Source organism: Lissotriton helveticus, chromosome 5_1, assembly GCF_964261635.1.
Source record: "Lissotriton helveticus chromosome 5_1, aLisHel1.1, whole genome shotgun sequence".
Taxonomy (NCBI): domain Eukaryota; kingdom Metazoa; phylum Chordata; class Amphibia; order Caudata; family Salamandridae; genus Lissotriton; species Lissotriton helveticus.
In genome coordinates this window covers 1,909,039,381-1,909,064,089 of record NC_136065.1, presented here as the reverse complement: position 1 = coordinate 1,909,064,089, position 24,709 = coordinate 1,909,039,381, and the positions used below count along the sequence as shown (strand labels likewise).

The 24,709-nt window shown below is 45.6% G+C and overlaps 1 protein-coding gene across 1 annotated transcript in view; it reads right to left on the bottom strand.

Moving 5' to 3' along the window:
* The window catches only part of LOC144753872 (keratin, type I cytoskeletal 19-like), a 95,763-nt gene that overhangs the window by 42,007 nt on the left and 29,047 nt on the right, over window positions 1-24,709 (bottom strand). Inside the window, exons 4-5 of the mRNA XM_078641412.1 lie at window positions 22,155-22,311; window positions 8,538-8,699 (exon numbers count right to left, since the gene is read on the bottom strand). Coding sequence (XP_078497538.1) covers window positions 8,538-8,699; window positions 22,155-22,311 — 319 coding nt within the window. The remainder of the gene's footprint in view (window positions 1-8,537; window positions 8,700-22,154; window positions 22,312-24,709) is intronic.

Sequence of the window (24,709 nt, the reverse complement as noted above, 5' to 3'; positions counted from 1 at the left end):
TTAAAAGAATTTCCTCGGACACAGGTGAATGTACAAGGGCAATCAAAGAGCAACTAAAGAGGTATACTGACAGAGGTTACCCTCAAAAGGTTCTAGAAGACGCATATCTCCGAGTACAACAAATCGATCGGGAGAGCCTGTTGAAAAAAACTGAGAAGTCACCCTGTGAACGCATTGTTTTTGTTATGAAACATTCCACTCAATCACATAGGATTAGACAAATACTGAAGAAACGGTGGGAAATGATTGCCAATGAACCCGATTTCATTCACATATTTAAAAACTTTCCTATAATAGCTCACACCCGAGCTAAGAATATCAGGGAGATACTCAAAAAACCGCAAAGATATCAGATGGACACTTTCAAAGGGATGAGAAAGTGTTATAATTGTGGACAGTGCAACAACACGATTGTGAGTAAAACCTTTTCACACCCTCAAACTGGTAAAGACATCGTCTTGAAGTTCAGTGCTGATTGTAACTCTGTAGGAGTCATTTATGCTATACAATGTCCATGTGGTCTTACGTACGTGGGACGGACATCGAGAAAAATCAAGACTCGAATCATAGAGCATAAAAGCACAATACGCAACCAATCCACCACCTCCAGTTTAGCGACACATTGGACCAGTGCATCACACACTATTCCACAACTGAGATACACCGTACTAGAAGTGGTAGAGAAACACTCAGGAACAGATCATAATGTGGCATTGTCACGCAGAGAAACCTTTTGGATTAAGAAATTGGGCACCCTTACACCGGGGGGGCTCAATGATCAATACGAGATGCTATGTTTTTTATGAACAGTATATCATTGTATGCAAATGAGCTGAAAGTACTGGCATCGCTATCATGCCACTGTGGAACCTATCATACGATTAGATCCTTATACGTTTTGCACACAATATAAACCGTTTTTGCAATGTTCCTTATGTTTCTGTGGTAACACATATTTGCTTATACCGTGAATTGATGATGAATTATGAAAATTACTGCATATAATTAGCTTGCTTCAACATGTACTGTTTTAATATATTTAAGTTGTTTCAAGGACACTGTTAAACACATCCCCTGTCGCTTATTGTATTGTTAATTGTTTAACTTATTGTCTACACGTAGCCATTGGGATAGTACCTGTGTTATTAGCACAGTCCAATTAATAGTTTGAAAAGATTTTCTGTTGTTTCTTGCACCGTTTATCATTTTTCATGTTTCCCTTTCCCATATACCATAACTGTGTACTTTATTTCGTTGTCAGGAGCACCACACCTCAGCTCTAAATATTTTTATGTTCCATTATTGCTTTTGTTTAGCATTTTCCTTGTTTACTCATTTGCTCATAGGCAGAGGGCACATCGTGCTCACGATGGGGTTTACACACATTGGCACCTTTTTCACATTACTCATGGCTTTGGTAAAATGTTGAGATTCGAGTAGCTAACTGACACATCCGAACATCACTTTGCCGAATTGAGATACATAGTTCAGGCAATTATGTTTTGTAATACTCTCCGTCGGGATTTGAGGTTCCCAAATAGTATCTAGCCCTTTAAGACTCCATGCACTGAGAACCGGATATTAGGTAGAGGACAGGATGTTAGACTACATAAACAAGTGTCTTTTGGACCGGATGTTGTTTCCGGAAGCAATCACGAGGTCGAGGGTCAGAGGACGCTGTGAGATCGAAGGTAGGAACCTCCTAAGCGCTTCTCGCTGCTTGTGATTTTTTATCACACGGGTATAATGAAGGCGGGATACTTACGGACTCGCCCCTTTACATTGCAGGTCGCTTTTGGCAGCCGGTTTTCTGATGCACCGCAAAGTGCGGGAATTATGGAATTTGCACTCACGACGCTCGGGCTTTGGTAAGCCAGGAGATTTACATTGTGGTTTAGATACGCTTTGCACATTATTGGTTTATTGACGGATTTATTAACGTAATTTGCAGAACCGGATATTGTTGATGAATTCTTGAGTCGGTCCGCTAAAGGTTTGCCTGGGCGGGTAAGCTGTTATTTTTTAATTGTTTAACTTTTTACTTTCTGAATCAGGTGAATACGAGTCACACTGGTTTGCAGTTTTTCCATCACTTGGTGCCTGGTATTTGGTCAACACACACGTGGTAGCAGGTTTTCTCTCATTAGTTGGCATCTTAGCACAATTACAGTTCACCTCCTAAGAGTTTTCAGATATATCCCCATCTTGTCTTGTTTGTTCCACCTTAATCTTGCTACTGTGGCTTCCTCATCTCATTTTTTAATCATGAATTACATTTGATATGGTGTAGTAGTGACTTCCACAGAAAATACTTACACTCCCAATATGGCGATTATTATTTTTTCAGTGTCTGAAACACAACTTTGAAGTGCTCACAAATAGAACATACATTGAATTTCAAGGATTTATATCGAATGGAAAAGACCAACCCCTGAAGAAGGGTCCAGCAGTGACCCGAAATGCATTGGGATATGTTTTGAAGTTTATTATGTACTCTTGTATTTTTTGAAAAGACACATACATATGTGAAAGAACATAGTATGAAGCTGAAGTATATTGTATGAAATCGCTTTCTTTAGATTTGTTTAAACTCCATGCATATGTTTTATTATGTATAGTAAAAAACGAATATTTTGAATTACAATCTTGTATGGTACGTTATGTTTAAATTGGGACAAGTGCATATAAATTTGTTTATACATTTTTGAAACCTTTAATGGACTAAGGTTGAGCTCCCGGTCCGACCTGGTTAAACCAGGTCCTTACAGAGCTGTTGTACATAGGATTGTGGGCACAATCCAAATACTGGGACAGCTCCCATACAATACAAACTTGATTCACATTCTATAAAATTGGTTGAAACTAGGTAGGTGTGCAGGCTAGTCAATTACATTGCAGTTCCTCATGGGAACAGGCCAGGATTAAACCCAGATCTGTTGACTGGGTGTGAGTGTTTGCATGGTTCAGATGCTCCATCCATCACCACCCACTTTTGTACCACTTTGTTCGCCATAAGTTGGCAGGGTATGCTCAGACGTGAGTCCCTTGCTCACTTTGCCACTGGATTCAAGCAAGCTGGGCTGAAGACGGCTGAAATGCCAGAAACCAGTCCTCGGAAGCTTGTTTCCAGTCCAGGGAAGGCATGGCTTGGTAGTTCGGGCTGGACTGCTCCCATGAGGCACAGGGTCAGACTGATTTGCATATGGCCATGTCTGAACTGGGGTGGCAGTTCGGGCTGGACTGTTCCCATGAGGCAGAGGGTCAGACTGATTTGCATTTGGCCATGTCTGAACTGGGGTGGCAGAGTGGGCTAAAGAACGGTGATGGATTAAACCCAGATCTGTTGACTGGGTGTGAGTGTTTGATTGGTTCAGATGCTCCGTCCATCACCACCCCCTTTTGTACCACTTTGTTCGCCATAAATTGGCAGGGTATGCGCAGACGTGAGTCCCTTGCTCACTTTGCCACTGGATTCAAACAAGCCGGGCTGAAGACGGCTGAAATGCCAGAAACCGGTCCTCGGAAGCTTGTTTCCGGTCCAGGAAAGGCATGGCTTGGCAGTTCGGGCTGGATTGTTTCCATGAGGCACAGGGTCAGACTGATTTGCATATGGCCATGTCTGAACTGGGGTGGCAGAGTTGGCTAAAGAACGGTGATGGATTAAACCCAGATCTGTTGACTGGGTGTGAGTGTTTGATTGGTTCAGATGCTCCGTCCATCACCACCCCCTTTTGTACCACAAAGATTTTGCACAGCGTTGGGTTGGCCACAGGGACTCCTGTCTGAGAACTTTGTGGCCACGCTGACTCCTGCAGGAGTTTTCCTACACTGGCCCCTTAAATTTTTTTGAATTTTTTTTCAGGGCTTGGAGGCAGTGTCCCTGAGGCCTGCAATGGCACTCTCAACATTTTGATTCTTGTTATAATCAACCAATCAGCTCCTTCGGTTTTGATGAACTCCTGAGGGACCAGCCATTCAAAATTCTTTGTTTTTCCTGGAGTCCCACGGCTCCAGATATTGCATTTTTTTTCAAATTTCTCCAAAACAACTGAACAAATAACAAGCATGTTTTCTGGGTAAAGATCTAGCTTTCTGCCAAATCTGATGTAATTCTGTTCAGCTGTTTCTTTCCATTCTTTCAAATATTCCTATGGTAATTATCATGGGAAAAAGATGTTTTGGAGCCCCCTCCCCTTTTTCTTAGCCCCTGCTTGATAGAGAACCCTGAAACGTTTTAGGAAGGAGCTGATATGGATGAACTTATTTGGAACGGTTTGTAAAGATTCGTCATACTGTGCAACAGTTATTAGCAAAACATAACAAAAGGTCTTTCTATGGGAATTGTGACCTAACATATAACTACACTGTGGCAAAATATGTAATGTGAATGTGCCTGGAATAAGCTCAAGTTCAAGTTCAGAGATTTGTATAGCGCACTACTCACCCATAGGGTCTCAAGGCGCTTGTGGGAGGGAGTGCATTATTTATCGAATAGCCAGGTTTTAAGTTCCTTTCTGAAGGAAATGTGGTTCTGTGTGAGGCGGAGGTGAGTGGGGAGAGAGTTCCAGGTCTTGGCCCCCAGGTAGGAAAAGGATCTTCCTCCCATGGTGGATCTGTGGATGCGTGGGACTGCGGCAAGCGCTTGGTTGGAGGATCTTAGTTGGCGGGTGGGTAAGTAGAAGGACAGTCGTGTGTTGAGGCATTCGGGTCCTATATTGTAGAGGGCCTTGTGGGCGTGGGTGAGGAGACGGAACGTTCTTCTCTTGTTGACGGGAAGCCAGTGGAGGTCTTTCAGGTGGCCGGTAATGTGAGCTTGGCGAGGGATGTCCAGTATGAGTCTAGCCGACGCATTTTGGATGCGTTGGAGTTTTTTCTGTAATTTGGCTGTGGTTCCGGCGTAGAGGGTGTTGCCATAATCCAGTCGGCTAGTGACCAGTGCGTGAGTGACCGTCTTTCTAGTTTCGGTGGGGATCCAGCGGAAGATTTTTTTTGAGCATACGGAGTACGTTGAAGCAAGAGGATGAAACGGCGTTAACTTGTCTGGTCATCGAGAGGGAGGAGTCTAGAATGAAGCCTAGGTTGCGTGCGTGGTTTGTGGGTATGGGTGCTGCGCCCAGGTCCGATGGCCACCAAGAGTCATCCCAGGCAGAGGGTGAAGATCCTAGGATGAGAACTTCAGTTTTGTCTGAGTTAGGTTTTAGGCGGCTGTTTTTCATCCATTCGGCTACTTCTTTCATGCCTTCATGAAGATTGGTTTTGGCGGTGTTAGGGTCTTTGGTGAGGGAAAGGATCAGCTGGGTGTCGTCAGCGTAGGAGATGATGTTGAGGTTGTGTTGTCGTGCGATGGATGCGAGGGGGCTCATGTAAACGTTGAAGAGGGTGGGACTGAGTGATGAACCTTGTGGTACACCACAGATGACTTCGGTGGTCTCTGATTTGAATGGGGGGAGTCGGACTCTCTGGGTTCTCCCAGCGAGGAACGAGATGATCCAGTCCAAGGCTTTTCCTTGTATTCCAATGTTGCTGAGGCGTTGTATGAGGGTGCTGTGACAGACTGTGTCGAAGGCGGCGGAGAGGTCGAGTAGGATGAGGGCAGCTGTTTCTCCGTTGTCCAGTAGCGTTCGGATGTCATCTGTCGCTGCAATGAGGGCGGTTTCGGTGCTGTGATTGGCTCGAAAGCCGGACTGTGATGGGTCGAGGGAGTTGTTGGATTCAAGGAAGGCGGCGAGCTGGCTATTGACGGCTTTCTCAATGACTTTAGCAGGGAAAGGGAGGAGGGAAATGGGGCGGTAGTTCTTAAGTTCGGAGGGGTCAGCTGTGGGTTTTTTCAGGAGGGCAGTGAGTTCGGCGTGTTTCCAGCTTTCTGGGAAGGTGGCGGAGTTGAAGGAGCAGTTGATGACATCACGGAGATGGGGTGCGATGATGGATTCTGCTTTGTTGAAGATGTGGTGGGGACAGGGGTCTGTTGGCGATCCTGAATGGATGGAGTTCATTAGGCGGATGGTGTCTTCAGTGGTGATTGGGTTCCAGGCGTTTAGGTTGTTAGGGAGCGGTTCGCGTTTGGAAGTGGGTAAGGTGGGCTGTTCTTCTGAAATGTTCTTAAAGCTGTTATGTATGTCGGCGATTTTGTTGTAGAAGAAAGAGGATAACGAGTCGCAGAGGTCTTGGGAGGGGGTAATGTCGTTTGAGGCTGCGGTGGGGTTGGTAAATTCTTTGACGATGTTGAATAGTTCCTTGCTTTTTTGGGTGTTGTTGTCGAGTCGATCCTTGAAAGCTGATTTCTTGGTGGATCGGATCAGTTGGTGGTGTTTGCGGGTAGCTGTCTTGAGGATGGTCAGGTTGTTAGTGGTTCGGTTTTTTCTCCATGTTTTTTCGAGAGTACGGCAGAGTTTCTTGGAATTCTTAAGGTCATCGTTGAACCAGGGGGCCTTTTTGCTTCCTTTTTTGATCTGGTGGTTCTTTAGGGGTGCTAATTCGTTAGCGCTGTGAGTAATCCATTGTTTGAGTTTGGTGGCAGCTTCGTTTGGGTCCGATGAGAGGGCTGGAGGGTTTTGGTTGAGCGATGTGATGAGTTGGTCGGTGGAGATTTTGGTCCAATTTCTTCGAGGAATAGGTTGTGGGGTGTTGTGAGTCGTGGTAGTTTTGTAGCTGAAGTGAATACAACTGTGGTCCGTCCAGTGGAGAGCTGTGGTATGATTGAAGGAGATGTGTTTGCTGGAGGTGAAGATAGGGTCGAGCGTGTGTCCGGCTAAGTGGGTGGGAGTGTCAACAAGTTGTTTGAGTCCGAGATTTGCCATGTTGTCCAGAAGGGTGGTGGTGTTGCAGTCGTTTTTCTTTTCTAGGTGGAAATTGAAGTCTCCCAGTAGGAAAGTAGTTCTCGGAGGGGAGGGCATGTGGGCTGATGAAGTCAGTGATGTCTTCGCTAAATTGTTTACGGGTTCCTGGTGGTCTGTAGATGAGGGTGCCTCTAAGTGTGGTCCTGGGGTTTGTGTGGATCTGGAAGTGGAGGTGTTCGGCGGTTGCAAGGTAGTCGTCCGAGCTGGTCGTGATTTTGATGGTGTTCTTATGGACGATGGCGATGCCGCCACCTGTTTGGTTGGTGCGGTCTTTTCGGATGATCTTGTACGCGTCCGGGATGGCTATGGTGATGTCGGGTGCTGATGATGCGTTCATCCAGGTTTCTGTGAGGAAGGCGATGTCTGGTGACGCAGTGTCGAGTAGATCCCAGAGTTCTGTGGCGTGTTTGTGGATCGAGCGGGTGTTTAACAGGATGCATTTCAGGTGGTTAGAGTCGGAGTTGTTTTCAGAGGTCTTGGATTTGGCGTGGGTCTCGATGCAGGCGAACTTGCAGGAGTGGCAGGCAAAGGGGCCGTGGGTGCGTCCTGGGGCAGCTTCGTAGCATTGCGGTGTGTGTCCGGGGTTCAGGGCTAGGAGGGTAGTGGCGTCATACGTTATGCGTGTGGAGTGCGGTTTGCGGGGGCCAGGGGGTCTGGCGCTGGGCGCGGTCCAGGCGCGGACGGGCGTAGACAGGCTTACCTTTGGCGCACCTTCGGCGCGACTGGGGCGCGATCGCGCGTGAACGCTGCGCGCAAATGCAGCTGTCACATGTGGATAGCGGGAGGGGAGGGGCGAGGGGGGTCAGCTGGGAGGCGGGAGCGGGGAGGAGACACTGGCCAGGGATCACAACAACAAGATGGTAGAACAGGAATGGAAAGCGAAAGAGGGGCACGGGATAGCGCTATGATCTCTGAGCACAGTCAGGCACAAATGCAGACAGAGCGGGCACTTTAAAATAAATGATACACGCAGTTCAGCAAGGTACGAGACTGCACTACACCAATATTCAGCCAATCAACAATACTGTAGGCAAGTAAAAGCAAGCGCTATGATGCTAGGCGCTACGGGAGTCAAATCAGCCAATCAACAATACTGTAGGCAAGTAAAAGCAAGCGCTACGCTTCTAGGCGCTACGGGAGTCAAATCATGCAAATCAGGCTCAGCTACTAAATAGCACTGAGCGCAACGATACCAGGCTGCACGAAGGAGTGTGGCGCTGTGGAATTCAGGAGTCAGGGAGTGTGGGGGAGCGACCGCTTCAGTGGGAGCTTCGACGGTCAGCGAGAGAGAGAATTGTCATTGCTCTCCTTTAATAACTTTATAACAATTAGTGACAATTGAAGTCCTTAGATCGCATACTATATTCGACAAATGGACAAAAGTTGTCTTTGTCAGACAAATTGCTGAGGAGCTCTGCTGGAGAAGGAGCTCCTAGCAATTTTTCAAATAAGAGTTTATAGTGATGGACTGATGCCGTCAGTTGCTCAGCAATCACATATGCACTTGGAGAGCTTCATTGGTCAAATCATTTCTAGTATTGAGAAATTGTTCAGGTGGATAAATGTATAAGACTGAATCTGAACTCTGTGGAATACATTTAAAGGATGCAAGCTGACCTAATTTGAAAACATTGGGGTTTAACTATGGGCATTTCTGCAGAATTGCCTACATGGCTATTGTCAGTTTGACGGGTCACTCACCTGCACCTGATACGATTTCTCGAGATCGCTTCTGTTCTTCGCAGTGAGAGCCTCGTACTGCTCCCTCATGTCTCCTAAGACTTTGAGCAGATCCAGACCAGGTCCACAGTTGAGCTCTACGTTGACTTCACCTCCCATGTGGTTCTGAAGATCAGCTTGCTCCTAGAATGGGAACAAGCATGTCCAGACAAATCAGCTTCCTTCTGATATCTTTGTCAACAATCAAGGGAAGGCACTTGGAGAAACTGCCTGGTGGATGTTCTCAGCATTTTTAATGTTGAATGAGAATTAAAGAAAAAAGGTTTGCAACGCAGTGCCACTTCACCCACCCGATCAGGGATGCAGCATGTGTACAGTGTGAGGGGCTAAAGGCTCCTGAATAATTGTGTGAGGAGCTTTGGGGTAATATAAAATACCAATGGGAGACAGCGTTTACAACGCAGTCATTACATTGCAGTTCCTTTACACCGCGGTTGCTACAACAACCGCGTTGTTAGAACGCGATGTAATAGCATGCAATGTAACATGCTGTATTCATCCTTTGGCTGTATCTGTTCAATCTAAAATGACACCACTAACATTGTAATTTCAACAACTAACCTAATCCTCCCTCCCCTAATACATTCTGGCCCATGAACCTCGTAAAGCCATTTTGCTTTGACATCAGCTATCTCAAAACATCCCATGTCTTATTCTTACCAGTAGAGGCTACTGTTTCTGTCCCTTTGATCTTCAAACACTCAAAGCATTTGCGTCCAGCATGCATGCCCTAATGGATCACTGACAGAATATCGAAAGTATATCGAAAGCACAAATATCTTGTGGACAGAATATTGTGTCAAAAATATCAAGGATCGAGATATCGACAAGGTAAGTAGAGATTTACTATTCTTAACTGAGGATGTGGTGTAACAGTCAGAGCTGCCGACCTTGGAGCTGGAGAACCCGGGCTCAATCCTGGGCATCAGCTCAACATCCTGTGATTCTGGGCAAATCACTCAATCTCCCCGCGCCTACCAAAAATGAATGTGTCCTTGTGTAACGTAACTGGTGCATTCGGATCGAGTTTTAGCTATATAAAAAAAATACACATCTACATACCTTGAAAATATATATATCGTCAAAGTACATAGAAGTAGAGTTATATATAGTAAAACCTTACTTAACTATAGAGACTTACCTTCATAATAGTTTTGTCCTCGATATGTTTGACACAATATTTTGTCACACAACATTTGTGCTTTCCAAATTCTGTCTAAATACCTCCCCTAGTGCCAAGGCTGCCTCTTACTACCTCATCTGAAACATTCTCTTCTGTACAATCCCAATCTGAAGATCTTTCCTGCTACCCCGACTATTTCGAGCCCTCTCTCTGTTTACCTACTGGGACAACAAACAATACAGAAACATGCCCCCTGCCTAACCAGCTTCCAGGCAAGAGGCAATCTTGCACTAGGGCAGGGGGTGAGCCTCAGACGTGGAATTGATTTGTCTCGCCGAACGTGCACCCCTATGTCATATGCCGACACGGCAGCCAATATGCCACCACGTCACTTGCTGACATACTGTTCTCTCGCAATCTCTTAAATCTCCGGGTAGAGGTGGCAGTTCGTCTCCTCCATTTGATGCCACTTTTGGATCATGGACTGGCAGTGTGAGCAGCTGGAGGCATTTGAAGAGTTTGGGGCGATTTAGGAGCATGAATATAAAGGTTATCATTCTTAAAGAAATGAGGTAAATCTGAACCCATTGGTTTACTGCCTCACATGGGTATAGACTAGAGATACCCATTTCAGGGATTCACAAAACATTTCCAGATCACAAATGGAAACGTGGGCACGTCAAAGCTTTCCAGGCCTAATCCAAGAACTGTTAGCTGAAAATCTTCTTCGCATACAAGCAGATAAACACTTATAATCCAGCCTGCAAAAAAGAAATTGAGAAAGTGCAAATGCCACCTTTTATCTTTGTTTACCATGTGAACAAATAGTATTGCTGCACAGAAACACCCTCCTTGCACCCCCACCATGTTGCCTACTCTTTTCCACAAGGCAATGAGATTGATTCCTGTCCATGACTTACTTAAATCTCCGACCTTTTTGCAGAGTTGAGCAGGTCCGAAAATGAATATTGAATCCCACCAACGTGTAAATTTGTGGGTGTTCACCGACTTCTAGGGCTTTCCTGCTCTAGAGCATCCACGGGCAACCACAAGAGTAGATTTAGTGATACAAAACCTTCATGCAAGAAATTCAATTTATGAGTGCAAAATCAAAGTTTCTAAATACAAAAAGGTGTTTTGCTCTTGCAAAATTATGTTTGGGGGCTGATCCATCTGATCTGACTTATATGTGTAAATACCTTCTAAGCCCATTGTCTGAGGGGCTTTGGCACATGGACAATGTAGGGAGGTTTTGGCAAATAAAAAGAGTGAGGAAAGAAGAGCACATGCCAATGTAATGTAGCTTTGGTTAGATGAACAGATGGTGTGAGGCACTTGGGACATGTGAGCACACATAGGGCTAGATGCATCAAAGGGTTTTGCCCATTCTGGGTCTATGGGAAAATGTGTTCATGCATATGGCCCATAGTGAATGAGGTAGCTTGAATCTCATGAACAGAAAGTGTGAGAATACACAAAGGGTGTGAGCTTAGTAGAGGAAGACACCGTATGAAATAGTTTTTGGTAATGCAGCTTCAGATACTTGGAAGTGAGCAGCTTGAGGCAGAAAAGCATACAAATGTGAAGAGTTTCATGCACGTGAACATGTAGGGCCTGATTCCCAAAGCTATTTAAATGTATGCGTTTGACTTACACAAGTTGCAGTTTACAAAAGTTAGTTTTGCTCTTGTAAAATGATTTTCAATTGAGTAATCTGCTCACGGTGCAATATGTTCATCAAAAGGGTGTTCTCTGCAGGTTTGAATACACCCACAAACCAACACATTGATTGAAATCACAAACCTCTCTCCAACCCTTACACCTTGGAAATTTTGAGGAAATTTACCCCTGAGATTATAGGCTAGGAAAGGTTTAAGAGCACTCACAGAATTGATGGGGTGTAGGGCGAGCATACTTTACCTATTGAGAAAAAAATAAAAAAAATCAGTTAGTAAGTACATTTGCACTTACTTAATAGTTATCCTCATGCAAAAAGGGCATTTCTCTAAGTTTTCCAGGAGTATGCCTGCAAAACCAATAGCCGCTGCAGGTTTCCAGGCATACCTTTGGATACTTTTGTGAATTCTTCAAACACTGCACACATGTAACAATATAGAGCAACTAGAACAGATTTACAACTTCCTACAAGAATTAGGCTCACAGGGTTAAGCCTGCATGGTTTACTCCGCGAAGTGACCAAAAAACTCAGCTGCGCTACGCAGAGTTCCATAAGCTGTGGAATTAGTTGCACTGATTTTTAGCATGGGGTGTTGTCCTGTGCTGTAAAATCAGCCCAAACGGCACCATGCACAGCACGAGAGGGTGCTGCTTCTTTCTGACACTCGAGTAGATGTTCTACTCCAGAGGCAGCTTCCTCAGCATGAGTGGAAGGTTTCTCAACACGAGCCTTTGCGACCAGCTGTGAACGCCTGTGCTGAGAAATCTAGTCAGGAGGTAGTCAAGAGTAAGATTTTCCTTGCTCGCCAACTTAACACTGGTAAGCCACAACGCATAGTTTTTCGGGACTCCGTGCCATACGAGAAGCGTAAAGTGGGAAAAACTCTGCAAACTCCGCAAGAGGAGGGGAATTTCACACCCAGGTCTACACAGGATGCTGAGTTTGGAAAACATAGATAGTTTGAAGCACAGTAACAAACAGCATGAGGAGTCTTGGGTGATCAGAGAGAGAGAGCTACTCAAGGAACATGATATACAGGGCTTCATTATAAGAGAAAATGGAAGCAGTATTACTGCACCCACATTAACCAATATCGCTTGACATGGAAATTAACCGTCCCACCAGTTTTCCCACTCGCAATCAAGAATAACTTGAGTACGGTGTTTGTACACTGATTCTGCAGAGATTCCCATCATTCCAAGGACTTTCCAAAGACAAATTCTGCCTATTTTTAACAGTCAGAAATTACCTGAGGTAAATCACATAGGTGTAGGTTTCTTTGCATACCTCGTAAAACTGATTTGAGCTGAAACCCCAATTTCTGTGCGAATGAGGATTATCATACTACACACCATCAATCACTATTGTATAAGTTTATAATCACCAATCCTGCAATGTAACCCATGTTACAATCACTAAGCATACTACCTCTCCAAATTTGTTTCTACGTACTGCAAATCATAAACTGCACTTCATTTAGTTCACACTCTCCAAACAATTTGCTGGATATTCATAGCTTCTCTTTATGGAAATCCCTCCCCGTACCAGTTAAGACAGGGAAATATATTTTGTTCATTCAGAATGTCAATGAAATTACATTTTCTGTTCAGCCTGGTCTATGGTTGATTTTTCTCTGTAAAGTAGCCTCACAGGGCTCACGGTTCGATCCCCGGATCCCTTAGAAGCTCAGCTCAGCACCATGAGACTCTGGGCAATGGCTCACTTAATTTCCACAACGGCCCCCAGCGCCTTGAGACTCGTAAGGGTGAGTAGTTAGCGCTTTACAAATGCAAATTTACATTTACACCTGTCTTCCAACCATGCTGTCCTGCTAATCAGAAGCCTAAGACCGGCTACTGTCTTCAACAGTTGAGGCCTGTGAACATTGCTGAAACTCCTAAGGCTTCATCAGCAGACCCAAGCAATGGTTGAAGGGTCATGTCAGTCTATCTTCTTGCTGTCTGTTCCATTGTCCGTCCACCACCAAGATTTTGCCTTCCTTCTCCTTCCTGCTTTCCCTAGTGAGAGCTCGTTGATGCAACCACATGATCAGTTACAGTCCTTTACAAAACCGACAAATGAAATTAAATAAATATAGTTATGCTATGGAAATGGATCCGCTGCATTTCATAGCTAGTTTTACTCTATATAAATGAAGATAAAATACTCCCATAAACAATTTAAGCAGGCCCAGTACAATCTAGCAGGGTGGATAGTAGGGTCGACAGTGTGGACGTCTACCAATAAAATCTAAAAGAACAACGGTTTCCATGACACCTTGGAAGTCACGGAGATGCCACTCCTGACTTAACATTTGGTACCTCTAGCTTCAGAGGTTATATATGGAACATAGACAGGGGTCTTGAGCTTCCTTTACTTTCTGTACTTTCCACTCTTTGCCCCTAACTAAGACCTTCAGCATCCATCATTATCCGTCGAGGCATGTGAGAAGGGCAGACACAGGCTGGGGAGCAACTTTCCACTGGGACTCTACTGTATCTGTAGCAAGCAAGACGTAGCCTCTTCAAAGTGCGCTGGCAGTAAGTTACACCGTCTCTGGCAGATTCTCATGTGATAACCTGGGCTAAGTGCCTCTCCTGACAAGTGGTCAAGAGGCAGCCCTTATATACTAAATCGTATCAGAGATTTGAATTCCTGACATAAGTTTAGGAATGTCTGACATAGATTATGTGCCTCAAGGTGTGCATCCTTGATGTTTCCTTATACACATATAAGTTGAAAGGACATCAATTCAGACTACACTATTTTGGCTATATGTCTGTATTTCTTCTTTTTGGACCTTGATATTGTGATAAGAAAACACCTGTCCCAGACTGATGTCACATCAGGTTTTCTATCTGTCTCATTAGCCGAGTAACTTGATACTTTCATAGTTCTTAGAAAGTTCTTAGAAAGATAATGTCCAACAACATCTACGTCAATGGAAGACATGACAATAATTGTGTATAAATCTGAGGATAATGGTGACTGCCTTTACCTAAAATTGAGAAGATAGAGACCTCCAGTACCTAAGATGGAGTTGGGGTTTATTAAAAATGGAGTCAGACCTTAGAACTTCACGTCAGTGGGAAGAAGACTGCACTTTTGGATTTTTTGACCTGCCAAAATTTCACAGTGGAGAAATCCTCGAAAATACCAAAACTAGGAAAGCCTTGTAATGAGGAAAAACGCCTTGAGAAGCCATGTATAATTATCAAGCATGTCGCTGGCAACACCCCACTTAAGGGGTATTGCACAGGATATGGTGCTGTGGCAGGGCTGGAGCAGCCAGCACTGCAGGCTCCAAGGTTGCCTGTGATAAGTGACCCTGCGTAATCCAGACATAGCTCCTCCTCAAGGACGATGACTGTGAACCAGCATCTGATGCGGTCCATACTTCTGGGCAGCTTCCTCTGCAGGTCAAAGCATGAAAACTGAACAGCCCCTCCTCTCAGATGATGGCAAAACTGAACGTGGGGTTGGCTTCAAGTGTCTATGGGTGGGGATTGTCATTTTGTATATATGACCATTCCATTTCCAAACAATTGTCATCAAGTATGTAACAAATGAAACCAAGACTACAACTCCCAGAGTGCATTGATTTGTTAAATGAAAACCCAGTAATTGAAAAGTGGAGCCTGATGCCAAGGGGACATATGGGCTCCCTAGTGAATATTGAACGTCACTAGACAGGCAGCAGGTAGGAGAAGGACTGTAAGTACCACAAGACCATCAGAATGGCCAGGAGGAGACAGAAGGCCAAAAGGATCATCCAGCCACTGCCCGCCCCAGCTCACTATAGTGTATCGCTTCCCTGCACAAGGTTTAGACCTATTGTGCCATCCTGGGATGCCAATGTAAATGGCCGCTTTTTCCTGATGGCCTAGTATCCCAATGTTCTCAGCTCAAGATCGTTTTTTTCCCCCTTCTCCCACCATGCCTCTCTCATCATGCTATTCAAGCCATGATGCTTTTTGTAAAGCCCTTTACATCATCAAATCCCAGGGTCAAAACCTGTGGAAGACCCAAAGGGAAGGAGGGATGGATTGAAGAATGAAACGAATGGTAGAAGAAAAAAGTTGGGATGGAAGTGAGGATAAGCAGGCAAGAAGAAGTGAAGGAGGGATGGTTAGGGAGAATGAAGAGGACACGGAAAATAGGAGGCAGAAGGGATATGGAGAAAGGGAAAATGAAACATGATATTATGACCTTAGGTGGGGTTAGCTTCTGTCTGTACTGGCCATTTATACGACATATGCCTCTAACTGAATTTCCTTTAGGCACTTGAAGGGTACCAAAAGTCATCACTTTTTTTTATCGATTTAGGAAGAATGAAAGGCTAATTCATCCATTCATTATTCCAAAAACAAGAAGTGGCGAGTCTTCTACTCCACCATTGCCTTCAACCACACCCTAAATCATCCATCTTTGCAGCTAAAACAAAACAAGCACATTCCCCTGGTAAATGAGGGTAGGAGTTTAGAAGTAGTCACCAGGGACTGGCTGGTTGCGTGTAAACACAACCACGGCAGTTTTTGTATTTTCCTGTGGGCCGCCAACCGTCAACGAAATAACTGAGAAATAAAACCTTGTGAAACAATCCTAAAAGAATCTGCGTAGGCACTCTCGCCCCTTACAGTTTTTATTTAACCTGTGTTTGTGTTAAATCAAATGAAGCATAGCGTTGCTCTTTGGTTCCTTGTGTTGTTGTCTTCTGATTTTCTTGTCTACGCGTAGCTTTGAAGAGACGCCTTCCATTGTGGGATTACGTGTCTCACCGTCACCTGTCAGTTTGCAGTAAACTCTTTCTCAGGAAGAAGTGGCTATTTTTAGCTTCGGTTGCCCTTTTAAAATATTTTCAGAAAGCAATTAACCAAGATAATGTTGCAACAATCACTACACATGTCAAGGCCCCTTCACACGCCTGTGATGCACTGAAAACAAGCATTGGCAAAGCCAATAGGTCTCACCTATGCAAGAACTATTTGCTTTGCCAATATATTTTAGCAATGTTGTACAACAAAATGGGTGCTGTCCAGCATGGCTAAAAGTTAGCAGGGCAAAGGAGAGTGGCATGGAGTGTCATAAATTGGAGTGGCATAGAGTGGCGAACAGTAGAGTTGAGTGGTGTGGAGAGGAGTGAAGTGCAGTGTCATGGAGTAGCGTTCAATGTTGTGGAGTGCCATGGAGGGAGTTAAGTGTCATGGAGCGGAAGGGCCTGCTGTTGAGTGGTGTAGAGTGGAGCACAGTGTCAGAACTGCGTAGAGTGTCAGAGTAGAGTGGCATAGAGTGTCGTGGTGTGGTGTAGAGCCGTGTGGAGTGGTTTAGAGGGTGTTGCATAGAGTGAAGAAGAATGGTGTAGAGAAGAGTAGTGTACAGCAGAGTAGATTCTCATAGATGGAGTGGCATAAAGTGGAGTAGAGTGGAGTAGTGTGTCATAGAATAGAGTGGAGCAGAGTGGCATGGAGTGGTAAAGAGGGAGTAGGGTCGCAGAATGGCACAGAGTGCTGTAGAGTGGAGTGACATAGAGTGGAGTAGAGTTTAATGGAGTCGAGCATCATAGAGTGGAGTATAGTGGAGTGGAGTGGAGTGCTGTCGAGTGTAGTGTTGTAGAGTGCAGTAGAAAATGGTTCAGTGGCAGAGAGTGCAGTGCTGCAGAGTAGAGTGTCGTAGAAAGTAGTGATGTAGAGTAGAGTGGCGTTGAGTGCATTGGTGTAGAGTGCAGTGGCATAGAGTGGTGCAGATTAAAGTTATAGAGTTAAATGGTATAGAGTACAGTGTCAGAGTAGACTATAGTGGCATACAGTGCAGTTGTGCAGAGTAGATTGGTATAGACTGCAGTGGCGTAGAGTGTATTGGTTTTGAGTAAAGTGGTATAGAGAACGTTGGTGTTCAGTGCAGTGCAGTGCAGCGGTATAAATTTGAGTGGCGTAGAGTGGATTGGCACAGAGTGGAATGGAGTGACATGGACAGAAGTGGCATAGAGTAGATTGTTTCAGAGTAGAGTGTAGTGGCATTAGAGTACAGTGGTATAGGGTAGAGTATTGTAGAGTGCAGTGGTGCTAAGTAAATTAGAGTGGATTGGCGTAAAATACAGTGGTGTGGAGCGATGCAGAGTTAAGTGGCACAAAGTTTAGCAGCAAGGAGAGCAGTGCTGCAGAGTAGAGTTAGGTAGAGTAAAGTGGCATAGAGTCGAGAGGTGAAGAGTAGAGTGAAGTGGTGCAGGGTAGAATGCAGTGGCATACGAGTGGAGTGATGGAGAGTAGAGTGGTGTAGAGTGCATTGGCATACAGTAGAGTGGCACAGTGGTATAGAGTACAGTGGCGTAGAGTGCAGTAGAGTTGCATAGAGTGCCTTGGTGTAGAGTGCAGTACAGTGGCGTAGAGTGCAGTGATGTGAGTGCAGTCATGCAGAGTAGACTGTTGCAGAGAATAGTGACATAGAGTGCAGTAGCGTACAATGATGCAGAGTAGAGTAGTACAGAATAGAGTGTTGCAGAGAGAAGTGACAAGGAGTACAGTGGTGTGGAGTAGAATTGGGTGGTGTAGAGTGCAGTGACAGAGGACAATGGTGTAGAGTGATGTAACGTGCAGTGGCGTAGAGTGCAGTGGCATAAAGTAGAATGTTGTAGTGTATGTTGGCGTAAAGTGCAGTGGTGCACAGATACAGTGGCATAGGGTACAATAGTTTTGAGAAAAGTAGTGTAGAATGAATTGGCGTAGAGTGCAGTGGTTAGGTGTAGAATGGCATAGAGTAGAGTGCAGTGGAAGAGTGGACAGGATAGAGTAGAGTTCCGCAGAGTGGCATAGAGTGCAGCGGTGTAGAGTGGATTGTTTCAGAGTAGAGGGGAGTGGTGTAAAGTAGTGTAGTGCTATAGAATAGTGGAGTATAGTACAGTGGCGCCGAGTAGAGTAGTGAAGCACTGATTGTAGTAGAACATAGCAGAGTGGCGCAGAGTGGTGTAAAGTGCAGTGGCATAGAGTGCAGTGGTGCAGGGTATAGTGGAGTGGTATAAGGTAGTGGCGTAGATGCAGTGTTGCAGAGTGGAGTGGCGTGAAGTGGTGTAGAGTGCAGTGGCAAAGAGTGCAATGGTGCATAGAGTGGGGTAGAAAGGAAATAAACTGAAGAGGCATAGAGTAAAGTGTCAGAGTGCAGTGGTTCACAGTAGAGAAGAGTGGTGTAGAGTGCATTGGTGTAGAGTGCAATAGAGTTCGTAGAGTGCTGCAGAGTTCAGTGGCAGAGAGTTTAGTGGCAGAGAGTGCAGTGCTGCAGAGTAGAGTGCAGTGGTGTGAAGTAGAGTGACGTGGAATGCATTGGTGTAGAGTGCAGTGGCATACAGTGGAACAGAATAAAGCCATGTATAGTGAAGTGGTGCAGAGTAAATTAGCATAGAGTGAAGTGGAGTAGAGTGTATTGGTTTTAGGTATAGTGGTGTAGAGTACATTGGTGTAGATTGGAGTGGGGTGGAGTGGCATGTGAAGAGTGCAATAGAGTGGCGTAGACTACAGTGGCAGAGCAGATTGTTTCAGAGTAGAGGGAAGAGGCTTAGAGTGCAATGGTATAGACTAGAGTATTGTAGAATGCAGTGTTGCAGAGAAGATTAGAGTGGACTGGCGTAGAGTGCAGTGGCATAGTGTTCAGTGGTGGAGAGTTCAGTGGTGGAGATTTCAGTGGCGCAGAGTGGCATAACATAGATTGGCAGAGAGTGCAGTGTTGCAGAGTATACTGTTGTAGGGTGCAGTGGTGTCAAGTGGCATGGAGTGGAGTGACTCATGGTAGTAAGGCATTGTGTCAAGTGGTGCAGAGTAGAGTGGCATAGCGTGTAGAGTAGAATAGTATGGTGTAGAGTGCAGAGGTGTAGACTATTATGGCCTGGAGTGATTTGGTGCAAAGTAGATTGGCGTAGAGTGCATTGGTTTTAAGTAAGTGGTGTAGAGTGCATTGGCATAGAGTGCAGTGGCATTGTGTGCAGTGTTGCAGATTAGGGGGGCACAGAGTGGTGTAGAGTGCAGTGGTGAAAAGTGCAGTGGTGCATAGTAGAGTAGTGTGGGGTACAGTGCATTAGCATAGAGTGGAGTGGTGTAGAGTAGAGCGACATACAGTGGAATGATGCAGAGAAGAGTCAGTGATGCAGTGTGGAGTAGCGTAGTGTGGAGTGGTGTAGAGTAGAGTGCAGTGGTCTGGAGTGGTGCAGAGTGGAGTGGAGTGGGGTGACGTGGAGTTTGCATAGTATGGTAACGTACTGCCATTACAGACAACACATCTTCAGTTGAAATCACCATTACATTTGCACTCACATACAGTTTTGATGATAAAAGTATACAGAGCACAAATAATGTGTAGAAATGTTATCACCCAATGTATTGATTTGATCATCAGCACAGATCATTTACAGACATTTAAATATTGATATGTGCTAGAAAAAATATAACATTTGTACAGACTTCCTCAAGAAGACCCCACTAGCAATCATGATTGTTTCATAAATCCTCTCACTTTGAAGTCAGAGAAAGAAAAATAAACACCAAGCTCCCTGAAAGACACAGCCTGACATTCCACCTCTGCCTTTGAAGGCACAGCAAATGTGACAAGATCAGAACAAGATTTAAATGCCTGTTTCAAGAAAGAGAGTTAGTGGAAGAATACAGTAAACAATGTTCGAGCAACAGGAGGGACGAACTCGAGCTGGACAGACTAAAGCAAATAAAGCCAGCAAATAGAAAGCCAGAAAATGTGAGTTACAAACCACAAAGCCAATGGTAAGTGACAGGTGGAATTCATTCCTAGGCCAACTTTCTGAATGACTCCAGGATGTCTTTAGCAATCCAGACGAGCTGTCTGGTAGGCTGTCACCTAAAAAGTAATTAAGCATGTATGTACAAGATCTCCCAGTTCCTCGTCACCTGCTCGCACATTCTTATGAAATCTTCAAAATGATTAATTATTCTGTCCTGCTGCCCCAGAGTTAATGCAGTAATAACTCAACAAAATTACTGTTTCAAACATTATCAAACATCCCTAATATGTTTGTGTTAATTGGCATAAATATATGTAATAAGGAACTAATCCTGTAAAATTGTTAAACCGAGTGTTAGAAGCAGGTTATAGTTCTAAACCCACTGAATGGATACCCCTGAAGGCAGACACGGCTTACTGGGAGACACGCACCATATCAAACAGAAATACACAGAGGGAGCACTTTCGTCAATGCCTGGGCTTTGCTTTAAATATCAGTGCATTCTGGGAGTTATAGTCTTGGTGCTTTTAAATTAAGCACCAACACACCTGAAAACAATGACATGTTAAAGGGAAGTCCAGGAATGGACATGTGGTGTCCTGGTGACATGGAGCCATCTGGTCGTCCTATTCACGCTCCTCAATAAAGCTATTTGCGTAATTAAGTTTAACTTACATGCAAATAGCTTTGCTTTTTTGGACCCATTTTAGCAATCAGTTTCTGTCCGCCTAGGTCAAATGTGTAGTCAAAACAAGGCTTTACCAGCTTCAGCTAGTCCTGACCACGAGTAAAACACATATAATCGGGTTTGCCCATAAACATAAAAACATGGGGTTTGCATGTCTTTAATCAGGATAACTGGTCAGTGAAACCAATGTTTCCTTTTTTTTGTGTTGCTTTATTACTCAGAGAATTAAGGGGAAATGATGCTGCTACTGTTTGTGATTTCGAGGAATAAATGCATGACCAATACGATAGCTCTATGGGTTAATGCATCTGTTGCAGAGATCTGTGAAAACCCCGAGGTTCAAGTCTCAGAGGGAAATATCCAGCAATTCATCCAGTTCACTTAAAAAACGAGTCTTATTCAGATAAGCAGTAGTTATAACCATGGTTTCCATCGTTACAAAGGTGCAATACTGGGAAGTACCAAGCGAGGGTCCTGCCCCCGCTAGATGCTTGTGGCGCAGTAAGACCTACCCAGGCAGTGTCCCACCCCCGCCCCCCTTAACCCCTAGATGCGCGGTGGCACCGTAAGGCCTACACCCGCTGTGTGTACTGCCCCCCTGAGTGCTCGGTGGTGCCGTAAGGCCTACACCCGCAGAGTGTGTCCTGCCCCCTGAGTGCTCAATGGTGCAGTAAAGCCTACACCCGCAGAGTGTGTCCTGCCCCCCTGAGTGCTCGGTGGTGCCGTAAGGCCTACACCCGCAGAGTGTGTCCTGCCCCTTGAGTGCTCAATGGTGCAGTAAAGCCTACACCCGCTGTGTGTCCTGCCCCCCTGAGTGATCGGTGGTGCCGTAAGACCTACACCCGCAGAGTGTGTCCTGCCCCCTGAGTGCTCAATGGTGCAGTAAAGCCTACCCCTCAGTGTGTCCTGCCCCCCTGAGTGCTCGGGCTGCAGTAAGGCCTACCCCCGCTGTGTGTCCTGCCCCTCTGAGTGCTCCATGGTGCAGTAAGGCCTACCCCCGCTGTGTGTCCTGCCCCTCTGAGTGCTCCATGGTGCAGTAAGGCCTAGCCCGCCTTGTGTCCTGCCCCTCTCAGTGCTCCATGGTGCAGTAAGGCCTAGCCCGCCTTGTGTCCTGCCCCTCTCAGTGCTCCATGGTGCAGTAAGGCCTACCCCTGCTGTGTGTCCTGCCCCCCTGGGTGCTCGGTGGTGCAGTTAGGCCTACCCCTCAGTGTGTCCTGCCCCCCTGAGTGCTCGGTTGTGCAGTTAGGCCTACCCCTCAGTGTGTCCTGCCCCCTGAGTGCTCAGTGGTGCAGTTAGACCTACCCCTCAGTGTGTCCTGCCCCCTGAGTGCTCGGTGGTGCAGTAAGGCCTACCTCCTCGTGGTTCTTCTTCAGCTCCACCAGCTCCTGATTCAGGCCTTCAATCTGCATCTCCAGGTCGCTCTTCACCAGCGTGAGCTCGTCGCGTACTCTGCGCAGGTCGTTGATTTCCTGCTCCACTCTCTTCCGCCCCATCAGCCATGTCTCGTATCTAACAAATAAAAATAGAGTGTTGTACTCTCTCTTACAAGCCTCCAGGATCTTCTTATTCTTGTTACTGATTCTTTGATCTATGATGCCTTGTCATACATTTTCTAATTTTTTCATCCATCTTAATGATTATTCACTTCCACCTGCTTTGGATAAACAGAATTTATGATTTTTTTAGATCCCCTCTACCCCACATACCATTTTTTAAGCTTCACTATGCGTAATGGGGGTGAGGGGTCACTGAATGTGCCTCTACCAAAATAGCAGGAGTACTTTCATCAGAATTTCAGCTGACCAATCATGAAATGGCGGTATGACGGACGGGTCTAAATAAAATTGCTTTCTTTGATCCAATCAGTGAATGATAGAAGCCCTCTAGTTTGTGTAAAACAGAATCAAGATTCCTCTGAGCTGGTCTCTCTTCAAGACTGCCTCCATCCTGTCTATCCAAATTGGTGACCTCCACTCAAACTGTGAAGGTCGCTGTATTGACAAAGTGATGCAAAGGGGTGTTTGATTGACCCTTAAATGACCTTGATTCGATGACACGGATGGATGTTAAGTTCTCTTTCTCGTAGATAAAAGTCCTAGAGGCTTTTAGTTTGGGGACCCCAAATGTAACCCCTTCCGCGACGCTTGTACGCTCATGACGAGCTGAGCTCGTCATGTAACGCGTTTTTTACAAAAACGCAGCGCACAGCGGGAAAACCGCTAGCGCGCATGCAGTTAAACCTTGCTATCTAATTAGCTGTCGACAGCCAATCAGTCAATCCATCCGGTCTTTTGGAAGAAGATAAAAGTTGACATTATTTATCATCAAGAGCACCATCTACTCAGTCAGGCATGGTCAAAAGGCTCTTCCATTAGCAGCGTTGGTGTAAACAGGACCCCGCTTGCTCAGTTTACCAAAAGTCTCAAATTGCAAGTGAATGGGAAATGACTTTTTCCACCAAAATGTAGAACTTACTTGTCCACCGTGGCTTAAGGATGCCTGATCCATACCAAAGTTTCAGGATAACCATGGGAGTGCCTGTATTTAGGTTATGTGTATTTTATGGGGACAAATCAACCTGACGCCGCTCGTGGGGTAGGTGCATCGGTTTGGACTGCTGCCGCCGAAGGTACCATACCTCCCCAGCCGGTCCCACGGGAGCAGACTGCGAGGTCCGTCAGGGAACCTTTTAGGGTAACTATACTGCAGCAGGACCGATTGGCCTGCACCCCGGTATTATTGACTAAATAAGGTCGTATACCTATCTGCAAGTTTTGACCCTTCACTTAAATATTTTTCACTGTGTGGTACCATCTAACTAGGTCTTGAAGAATTGCCACTAGGCATGAAACATGTTGACCAATAAATTGAGGGTAGTAGTTAAGTTTACTCTGACAGTCTTAGGGTAATTTTTTCTCCCCTCATACACCACCACCCTCTGTTTTTAACCAAGGGAGTCTACCACGGGAATAAAATTAGCGTGTGGACTGACTCACCTTTTTTAATCAAGCACTCACGTCACGACCACACTCCCCAGGCCCTCTCACACGCATGCACCATATGGCGGGAACAAAAGATCTCCGATAAAGAGCCCCGGTTTCGGGAGCCCGTCAGACATTGCAGCGCCAGTCTGAGGAGGAGCAGAGCCCATATGATGAAGCATGACATCTAGCTTGCTGGGTGTGTGAGGGTTCTAGTTTCAACTAGGGGATTCCCCCCACTTACTAGCACACACACACCTCTCCGTCACTCTTCCCGGGGAACTTTGTACACCCCTTTTGTGCCACAAGTCTTTGGACGAGTACACTGGACCCCGTAAAATATTGTCCTACCCCAGTCCCCCCCTTTTTGTATTGACAAATTAGTTTTACCCTACGTAACCTCCACTAAATTAGCTCCTCCTCTCACAAATTATATTGTAGTTTGGAATTTGTGTGAATGAGAGCATTTGATATATTGTATTAAATCTTACCATTAAAAATGTTTTTACCGGCGTGGCTTGAGCGCCGCACAAGATGGCGGCTTAACTGCGGAGCTCCGGGCATCGGGTGCCGACACCAGCGGCTTTCTCCTCTCCTGCTGCACCATTCTGGGCGCCGACTGCATTTTCAGACGTCGGAACATGAGGTGAGCGGACTGATACCGCTTGCGACCCTCTGCTCCGTTTCAATGCAGTTTCTCCGTGACTGACGCGGCGCGCTTTCCAGCGGCCGCCATTTTCTCTCAACTCTGCCGCGTATCCGGACTCTGTCAGCGGAAAACCTGCGCCACAGCGCGGTGACTTCCAGGTGAAACGCGCTTAATGCAGCAATGCTAAACTACGCACTGTTCCTATTCCTTGTTGGCTGACTCTTCCTGCTGGCGCTTTTTCAGCCTGTGGTATACCCTTCTCCTCTAGCTTTCTTCA